Source organism: Choristoneura fumiferana, chromosome 14, assembly GCF_025370935.1.
Source record: "Choristoneura fumiferana chromosome 14, NRCan_CFum_1, whole genome shotgun sequence".
NCBI lineage: Eukaryota > Metazoa > Arthropoda > Insecta > Lepidoptera > Tortricidae > Choristoneura > Choristoneura fumiferana.
Genome location: NC_133485.1, coordinates 12,132,527 through 12,142,621, shown reverse-complemented (window position 1 = coordinate 12,142,621; position 10,095 = coordinate 12,132,527). Strand labels below are relative to the sequence as shown.

General features: G+C 39.5%; 1 protein-coding gene across 2 annotated transcripts; it reads left to right on the top strand.

Annotated features, from left to right (window-relative positions):
• Positions 1-23: 23 nt before the first annotated feature.
• AIMP3 (aaRS-interacting multifunctional protein 3) lies at positions 24-9,967 on the top strand. Of its 2 annotated transcripts, XR_012452125.1 has the most exons (5): positions 24-298; positions 1,082-1,270; positions 1,956-2,051; positions 8,212-8,709; positions 9,792-9,967. XR_012452125.1 is itself a non-coding variant. In XM_074097774.1 (4 exons), exons 1-4 carry the CDS (start codon positions 212-214, stop codon positions 8,359-8,361), a joined length of 522 nt encoding a protein of 173 aa, XP_073953875.1. In that variant the 5' UTR covers positions 24-211; the 3' UTR covers positions 8,362-9,967. The 2 variants fall into 2 exon arrangements, 1 of the variants encoding a protein (XP_073953875.1); XM_074097774.1 differs by having other exon boundaries at positions 8,212-9,967.
• Positions 9,968-10,095: the final 128 nt, after the last annotated feature.

Sequence of the window (10,095 nt, the reverse complement as noted above, 5' to 3'; positions counted from 1 at the left end):
ACACAACTGTCACTGTCATACTGACAACTGACAACGTCAAGCAAGTCTCAAGTCAAACAATATTTCGTTTCGAATTTTCGATCCCTGCCTGTGGTGATTGCATTCAGCTGGCAGGTTTATATAGCTTACATTACATTACACACTTGGAACTCCAGCGGTGTTAATTAAGTTTGAGCAGTATTAAATAAGGACAAAAATACTTTGATAAACTATGAGTATCTGTAATGTGGAAGTTGTGAAAATGGTCGGAAAGTACCTCAACGTGCCTGTCGGCACAGTCTGTTACAATACCGAAAAGGTACACTTATTTGAATACTAATATTTATTTCTAGGTTTCCTGTTAATGTATATACGTACAAATGTTAGCTTAGCTAGTCCTTATTCAGTTCTATAAGAGTTAATTCAAAAACTCCCACGAAGTCTCTGTTGCAGCTCATGCCACGTGAAATCGCATAGGGATATGCGGTCGCGAATGTGTTAACCAAATTGCAGCTGTTCTGAGTGAAGCGCGAACATACATTTCTTGTATTCAAGTATATGTGTAATAGACAATCCAAATAACTAGCTGTTACCCGCGACTCCGTCCGCGTGGAATTCGGCTATCGCTATCCTGCGGGAAATATGCAATTTTCCGGAATAAAAACTATCCTACGTCGTTCCCCGGGACATATCTATTTGTATACCGAATTTTATCTAAATTGGTTCAGCAGTTTAGACAGGAAGTAACAAACAAACAAACAGACTTACAAACGTTCACATTTATAATATTAGTGGGATATGAAAAAAAGGAGGTCTTCCTCTACCGCGGGTGTGTGTAACGTGAAGAGGAGGCCTACGTTCGAAGACGGACGCAACAAGGGCTGCTATAGATAGATAGATAGATAAAAGAAAGGATAGAGGAACTAAATGTTTCCATAAAACGTTTGCCATATTCAAGCAATTCTTGTCAAAAATGTGCCAGTTACAATGAAGTGGAGACCACATTTTAAGTCATACTGTTTGTGACAGTCAACTCTCATTCATATTAAAGGAATACAATAACTAACTGAAATTTTATTCTATTTAAATATTCACTTTCCAGGTATTAACAACAGTGCTAAATAAGCAAAGTATTGAAGGCTTTGCCACAATAATAATGCACCTTGTGGCACAGAGTGGTGTTAAAATGTCACAGGAGCAAAGCTTACTCTGCTACCAGTGGTTGGAGCATATTTCTATGTATGGAAACCAAGCCGCAGCCAACCCAGCATTTGCCAAGAGCTTCCTGCAAGTATGAATTAATAATAGTATTAATTAGATTTATGGTCTGAGTTAATAGGGAAAAAAGTAGTCTATTATGGGTCCCACTAAATAACAGCGTCGCTGCTTGCCGTAACATTATGCTGAGTGGGGTCCGCTTTATGCTATTCAATGTTATTTTTATTTTTTCCATCTAATGTATTTTTATGTGTATCGAATATGTGTAAATAAATGTTTCTCTCTCTCTCTCTCTCTCTCTCTCGTTTTTTCTCTATTACAGCATTCTGGCCTTGTCATGCTAATACAACAACAAGTAATAATTACCTTGTTTCAGCCACAAAACACATTTTTTTATAAGATGTCAAATCCCTCAATCAAATTAGCCCTCATCCACCCATTGCTAGATATTTAAGGTGCCATAACTTTCGTACCACTTTTTCTCATTGGCAATCATCAATTAGGACTATGTTGTAGTTTTTAGTATGGCTAGTTATTGTCACCAGTAATCTCAATGATGAAGTACTAATAACTGCTATGCTAACTGATAAATCTTTGACATACAATTCAGGACCTTAGCACGCCCCAGCCAAACCTTGGGTGTTCGAGATTTATCAGTCGAGTGGTGTTGATTCCTCATCATCAATATAGAACTTAAGTCATTTTTCTAATCTAGAATCTCTTTTCTAATATTTATTTCCTATTCTTATCGGTTCCAGGATATTAACAAAGCCCTGAGAATGAATACATATTTAACTGGACAAGCCCTGTCAGTAGCTGATGTTGCTGCTTACCATGTTTTGTATCCATTATTGGTAAGTATTATATTCAAAGAGCAGAATTTTCATGACATTTTTTGATATTTTTGATTTCTCACTAATCAACTTCCAATATACATACATTATATTGACACATAACATAGGTACTAAAGAAGATTAAAAGTAGAGGTAAGCAATAGGCGACCTTAAGTTAAAGAGCGATCTCTACCAATTAACTTTCAAACAGTTGAAAATATGAAATAGACATATTCAATGAACAATGAAAATGAATGGTTAACAATTTCTAATTTTAATAATTTCAGTTCAGTTTTTTTTTTCAATTTTATGTTGAAATTCTTCTGTTTTAATGTGTTAACAAGTGTTTCAATAATGTCTCTACAGGAAACGGATAATGGTTTGGCCGGATACCGGATATTCGGCAGGACCATTGGCCGGATATCCGGCCGCCGGATATTCGGCCTAGTTTTACGTACAATTAAATTAAGCTAATTCGAACATGCGCATGACACTCCGTGCAGGTTGCAACTTGTAGAGTATAATTAATTAACTTAGGGGCTGTTTCACCACGCATTGATTAATTTTAACTGACAGATAAATATGATGTTGTTTCTGTTTGTTTTGTTTGAATAGACGCGAGACGGTATTACATTTATCCGTCAGTTAAAATGAATCAATGGGTGGTGAAACAGCCCCTTAGAATAATAAACTGATGTCAATAATTGATAAATTCATAAATAAATACCAGTTTTTAATCATAACTATAAGTTTTTTACCATCTGGTATTCGGCCGAATAGTAAAATAGTGGCCAGATACCAGATACTGGCCGGATATCCGTTGCATCTATAGTCATTATTTTAGTTTATTATAGTTATTGTCATTATTGTCTATGCTTAGAGAGTGCTATCAGTCATCTTGCGTATGAATGTTATAATTAGCTTATTTATAATTATGTTGTTATGGTATCTATCTATGTATGTGTTAGTTTTATGTATTCTTGATATTGCTCTAATGTACTGTAAAAATGGCAGGCACCACCTGCTAAAATTTATTCCGTACTTTTGTCCATTTCCAATCTTTCCTGGAAGAGATCGCTCTGAAGCGATAAGGCCGCCTGTTATGTACATTATAATTAAGTGGGTAGAACTCTCTTGCTTTTTATAATAAAAGGTGATTGATGTAGGGTAGACACACACATTCCCATGTATGCATGCAAGCACAGCTCCCTAGCTGAATAAAGTGTATTTCGAGGACTATAAGTGTTTTACTGGACATATTAGTGGCGACGAAGTGTCAAAGTGAACTTTTTAAACCAAAATGTCAGAAAATCCGTGAAGTTTAATGAGTTTAATCCTCAAGTGGACAGTTGGGACAATTACTTGGACAGGTTAAAATATTGCTTTATAGCAAACGGTATTGACACTGATAAGGATAAAAAAGCTAATTTCTTTACTGTGTGTGGTGCACAAGTGTTTGAGACTTGTTTAGCGTTGATTACACCGAGCAAAACTAGTGATGTGACATTTGGTGACATTGAAACTGTTTTAACCAAACATTACAGCCCGAAACCCAATGAAATCTCCATGTCTTATAAATTTTACAAGCGTGATCAACGTCAAGGAGAGAAGGCATCCGAATATATAACCGACTTACGAAAGATTAGTTCGTCTTGTAACTTCAGCGACTTGGAACGTATGTTACGCGACCGACTAGTGTGCGGTATGAGCGACCATAGATTGCAGTACGAACTATTAAAAAAAGACGGCCTCACCTACCAGAATGTCGTGGATGCTATGCTATCATCGGAGAGTGCGGTGAAAGACATTCGTATGATAGTGACTAATTACGGAGCGAACGGCACCCCTGACGCACCCACACACGCCGCGTCGACATCGACGGCGCAGCCGGAAGCGATGGACGTCAACGCCGTGCAGGCAAAGGCGGTCACTCGCCTGTGCTACAGGTGCGGGGACCACCACGGCGGAGAATGTCGTTTCGTCAACGCAGTGTGCCGTTTTTGTAAGAAAAGAGGACACTTGGAGAAAATTTGTATCGCCAAAAAGAAACGCGGCTACAAAGCAGTTCACTACACGGAGGAGGACAAGGACGATTACATCGGTGGCATATACAACGTGGGCGGCGTCCGCGTCAGCCGCGTGCCGCCTTACGAAGTGGTCGTGACGTTAAACGGCACGCCGACGGACATGCAGGTGGACACGGGCGCGAGCTTCTCGCTGGTGAACGAGCGCACGTGGCGCGCGTTGGAACACCCGCGCCCGCCGCTGCAGCCGCCGCCGCTGGCGCTGCGCACCTGGACCGACTCACCAGTCGCGCTGCTGGGTCGGGCGACGCTTCGAGTGCAGTACAAAGACATTACTCGTGATTTAGATGTTTTTGTTGCGAAAGGCAAAGGGCCGAATCTCTTAGGGCGTGATTGGTTCGAGCCGTTAAATGTTACATTAAACGTTAATTACGTGTCAACTTCTTACGATGCTAACCAAATGATTAATAGACATGTAGAGGTATTTAAAGAAGGACTCGGTACTTACCGAGGAGAACCGGTAGCTATTCATGTGAAGCAAGGGGCGACACCTAAATTTGTTAAAGCTCGGCCTGTACCGTATGCGATAAAAGATCGTGTCGAAAAAGAGATAGATAGATTGGTTCAGGAAGGGGTACTCCGTCCGGTATCTTTTTCCGACTGGGCGACGCCCGTAGTGCCGATTGTTAAGAAGACAGGGGACATCCGGTTATGTGGAGACTATCGCAGTACGGTGAACCAAGCCACCGAATCGGATACGTATCCGATGCCAACCGCCAATGAAGTCTTCGCGACCATAGCCGGAGGCAAATATTTTTCAACCCTAGACCTGGACCGAGCTTATACGCAGGTAACGGTGGACGACTCCACGGCGAAATTACTCACGTTAAACACCTCCAAGGGTTTATATTCAGTGCACCGCCTGGCATTCGGAGTCAAAGCGAGCCCAGGTATCTTTCAACGGTTGATGACAGCTCTACTGGCAGGCATCCAAGGGGTGGCAGTTCTGATCGATGATATTATTATTTCGGGTCAAAATGAAAACGAAATGTGGCAGCGTTTAGATGCGGTACTCACACGTATACAGAAAGCAGGACTACGGTTGAACAAGAATAAATGTAAGTTGGGCAGACAGAGAGTAGAATTCCTGGGATACGTAATAGACGCAGAGGGTATACATCCAGCTCCGAGCAAAGTGGAGGCTATAATGAACACACCGGCACCACAAAACGTGCAGGAATTGCAAGCTTTTCTCGGGCTCTATAATTTTTATGAAAGGTTCATACCACACAAAGCAACGATGCTGGAGCCTTTACATCGGCTGCTTGATAAGGCTAGGACGTGGTACTGGTCTGAAACGGAACAAGTAGCGTTCGACAAGGCAAAACGTTTATTGTCATTTGATTTAACGCTAGTTCATTACGATCTACACAAACCTCTAGTACTTACTTGTGACAGTTCTGAATATGGCGTTGGTGCAGTGCTATCGCACATTTTTGAAGACGGAATTGAGCGCCCAATTGCAATGAGCTCTCGAACGTTACATACACATGAACGGCGTTATTCGCAGCTGGACAAAGAGGCTGCATCAATCATGTTCGGCATTCAAAAGTTTCATAACTATTTAATTGGCCGATCCTTTACAATAGTAACGGACCACAAGCCATTGCTTGGTATTTTCGACCCAAAAAGGCCTATGCCAAGCATGATGTCTCCACGATTAACTAGAATAGGATTGGCATTAACTGCACACAGTTACCAGATAATGTACAAACCGGGTTCTCAAATCGGCAATGCTGATGGATTAAGTCGTTGGCCACAACCTGTGCCGGATCAACCAGAACAAGAACTTGGGGAGATTTTACTGATGGCAGAAGCACCGCAGGATTTTCCGTTCGATGCAGAACAAATCGCAGCAGAAACAAAAAAAGATAAAGTATTAGCAACAGTTGTTCATCACATACAACGTGGCTGGCCAACCAAAGTAAATGATAGTGACTTACGTAAATACTGGCTACATCGAGACGAATTGTCGCTAAAGGAAGATTGCATCCTGTTAGGCTGTCGTGTAGTTATTCCACCCATGTTTCGGGAAGCCACACTTCGGGTACTTCATAGTACTCATAACGGCATAGTACAGACAAAGGCCCTGGCAAGAAGCTACATATGGTGGCCTCAGCTCAACGAAGACATTGAGAGACTGATCGGAGACTGTTCAAAGTGCCTAGAAAACCGGCACATGCCTCCTAAAACAAATCACGAGTGGATCACGCCTACCAGACCATGGTCTAGGATACACGTTGACTTTGCGGGGCCATTTCAGAACAAATATTTCCTGATAGCAGTTGACTCTTACTCACGGTGGCCTGAAGTGTTTATGGTCACCAATATGACCTCGGCTACTGTTATAAAACACTTACGTATACTGTTTGCTACCCACGGCTTATGCGAAATGATCGTTTCCGACAATGGTACATCGTTCGTATCCGGCGAAATGGAGCGTTTCTTAAAGGCGAATAATATAAAACATGTAAAAACAGCGCCTTACCATCCAGCTACAAATGGTTTAGCCGAAAGAATGGTGCAAACAGTGAAGAATAAACTTCGGAAAATGGATAATGTACCGTGGGAAGTTCGCATCCCGAACATGCTCCTGGGATTACGAGCTACAGCATGCTCTGGGACAAATAAGAGCCCGGCGGAATTGCTGATGAACAGGAAGCTACGAACACTTTTGGATACTATCCACCCGGATAATGTCAGCAATAAAAAAGTGGAAGAGCAAATTGACAGGAACGCAAACCAAAAAGTGCGACAAAGCAATGTTGGACATAATATAATGTATAGAAATTATGGTAATGGCCCCAGATGGTTACCAGGGAAATTTTTTTCGAAAGGGGTTTTTTTCGAAATCGAGTTACCGCGTGGAAGCAACAGATGGTTCAATAGTCAACAGGCACATGGACCAGTTAATTAAAACAGCACAGAATGCAGATTCGAATGAAGAAACGGAACCACCCAGCGAACAAGTAGTGAGAGGCGAAGAAGTAGTAAGAGGCGAAGAAATAGAGGATAAAGGAACGGTGCCAGAAACAGAAAATGCCCAGGAGAAAGACAGAGGGGTTGTGGTAATCAGTGAAGATGGGAATCAGGAAGAGGGTATTATTGAAATACCTAGCGCAGATCAGTGGGCAAAGATGTTAGGAATACCTACTCCTGAACCAAGTCAAACTGGAGGAAAGTAATTAAAAAACCCAAATACCGTTCTACATTACCCTATGAAAAGCCTGGTAGAAGTTATAAGTAGGTGCTTGATATTGTTCTTGTTGTAAGTTGTAATGTAATGTGTTTGTTATAAGTTGTTGCTTTATATTGTTATGGTTAGAGTACAGTCATCTTGGGAAGGTATGTTATGTTATTATATTTAAGTGGCATCTATCTGTGTTACTTTTATGTAATCTTGATATTGATGTAATAGACTGTAAAAATCCCATGTATGCATGCAAGCACATTCCCTACTGAATCCAGTGTAAAGGAGGACTGGAAGTGTTTTACTGAAGCATATTACCGCCTATTGCGTACCTTAGAAAATCTCTATGTATATACACCTGTGTTTTCTGTACTGCTTACTGTGTTGGTATTCAATAAAGAGTTATTGTATTGTATTGTCTCTATGAAAGAAATATTTGTTTTTTTTTTATATTTTCCGGTTTTAAACTACTTCTTTTACAGTCAAATATCCATTTGTATGCGGGAAAAAAACGCTCTACATTAGAAGTCACCATGACAGGTCAAAAAATGCTATGAAAATTCCGCTCTCTGATTATATTAATACGAGATGGATCAATGACCGAAGGCCGTATGTTCTCTGACGCTCGCGATCGCAATCAAATGACAGATTTCGCGTACAAAAACTATCATTTGATTGCGATTGCGGGCGTCAGAAACGTTAAGCAATACGGCCTCTGGTTAAAGCTAGCAGTGGATGTTCTATGGCTGATATGATGACGATGATGATTATATTAATACTTACCTCAAGGTAAAGTGAAGATCTTTGCGCATACTTATTACAGTAATCATCAGAAAGTAACTTTCATAGTTGGCATTTAAGAAAGCAGCTTAATTTTATTTTATTCACGCGAATTTTCTTTTTCCAGGAACGCCTGTCAATTTTGGAAAGAGAGTCATTATTGCACCTATGCAGGTGGTCAAAACATGTTCAAGCTCAACCAAAAGTGTGCATAAGCCGACCCCCACTACCATTGAACACTTTGACTTTAACACTATTGGCCCCTGCAGTGCATTGATAATAAGTTCGAGACATTTTATTATTTTTGCGATGAAGGTGATTGATTTTAAATGAGAATTTCCTTATAATAAAATAGACTTAAACATTAAATTATTTCTTGTATTTCTATAAGTTGTATAAGTATTTTTCCTGTAGTGCGCCATGTTTTTTTATGACATGATTTTTATTTGAATTCAGTTAGCTTATCAGCATGGGCTACACATGAGTTTTATTCACAATTTTTTTTATATTGTTGCCACCTTGTGCTCAATGTACGCGTACCTACAATTGATTTGTGATAGTGATGTTTCTTGCAAGATTAATAGTTCAAATTTTGATATGCTTATCAAGTTACAGCATAATTTGTGTAAATATTATTGTTTTGATTTTAATGTCAGTATCATAAAATTTAAGTTCTACTAGAAGTGTGAATTTCAATGTTATTTATGACTATCGGTCTTTCGGCTGCCATATTGTTTTCTTTGCATCTTGGATAATATAGAGTACAGAGTACAGACCAAAAAATAATTCTCAACAGGAAGAATGAAACGTCTCACGAAGAAAGTGTTGCTGTCATTTGGTTTCTACTTTTTACTTGTTGTCAGATTGTAGTTTCTAGGCGTGCGGCATTAATTAGCTGCTCACATTATTGGGATCCGTGGAAGAAATGACTTGACAATTCCGAAAAATCTTTTCTTAGTACACCTTTGTCATGCTTTGTGATAATATATCTGTCAAATTTCAAGTCTCTAGCTTCCTAAAGTATAGTTGATGCGCCCAGGTGTACTAACTTAGGTGCATCTAGTAAACTACAGGTTACTCTGTGCGATGTCTATCAGTCAGTCGAGTGCAAAGAGATCGATACTGCGAAAATGAAAAAAAAAAACCTATAATACCTTATTGTTAACTAGGGTTGTTACGGAGATTCGACTCCGACTCCGAAAAGTCGGAACTTCCAATTAATATTACACCTCTGATTTTGTCCCGCGGGGAACCCCCTTCCTCTTCCCGCATGCTCACTGTTGTTGGAATACCTTTCACTTAGCAATCTTAGCATTTTTCTTACCAAATCCGTAACATCTCTAATGTTAACTCAATAAAGTAGTACATTCGTATATATTTTTGTAACTTTGCCCATATTGGTCTCTTTGTAGTCCACAGTACTATTTTTAGATATTATATTTAAGATGACCAAAGTTATAGAATATTTCACAATAGGTATAATTTTTGTGGGCACATTTTTGTTGACATGGTAGAAGATTTTGTTACAATTTCCAGGTTATCTAGTAGAAGTACAATACGTGTAAAAATAATTGAGATGTTATCAGATTCTACAGCTCATTCATAAAAAAATGGAACCACAAAAATTGAGGTGGTTGAAATACGATACGAAGTTTACCGATTGCATAAAATAGGTATTGTACCTACTGTAATATTATTTCATTTTAGTTAGCGTCAGCTCTGCCTTTTGACCATCTACTGCCAAGACAGATTCTCCCTCATGAACTGAATAATGTGAGCCTGGATGACCCAGTGGTGTATCACCCACAGCCATTCTCTTATCCTGGTTATCCAGTGATATTGTACTTGTGAAACTTGTAATAAATAAACGAAAGTCTCATTTAGATTGTATCCTGATTTGCTTCTATCCTAAACTACGTTACCACCTTCATAACATCTCTAATGCTATATCAGTAAAGTAGTACATGTATATATATATTTATTTTTGTAACTTTGGCCAGATCTTTCTGTT

Excerpts from the sequence above, each read along its gene's own strand:
- AIMP3 (XM_074097774.1), top strand. The coding sequence starts at position 212 with ATGAGTATCTGTAATGTGGAAGTTGTGAAAATGGTCGGAAAGTACCTC. Across the intron at positions 299-1,081 it reads TCTGTTACAATACCGAAAAG|GTATTAACAACAGTGCTAAA; the intron begins GTACACTTATTT and ends TTCACTTTCCAG. Across the intron at positions 1,271-1,955 it reads TTGCCAAGAGCTTCCTGCAA|GATATTAACAAAGCCCTGAG; the intron begins GTATGAATTAAT and ends TATCGGTTCCAG.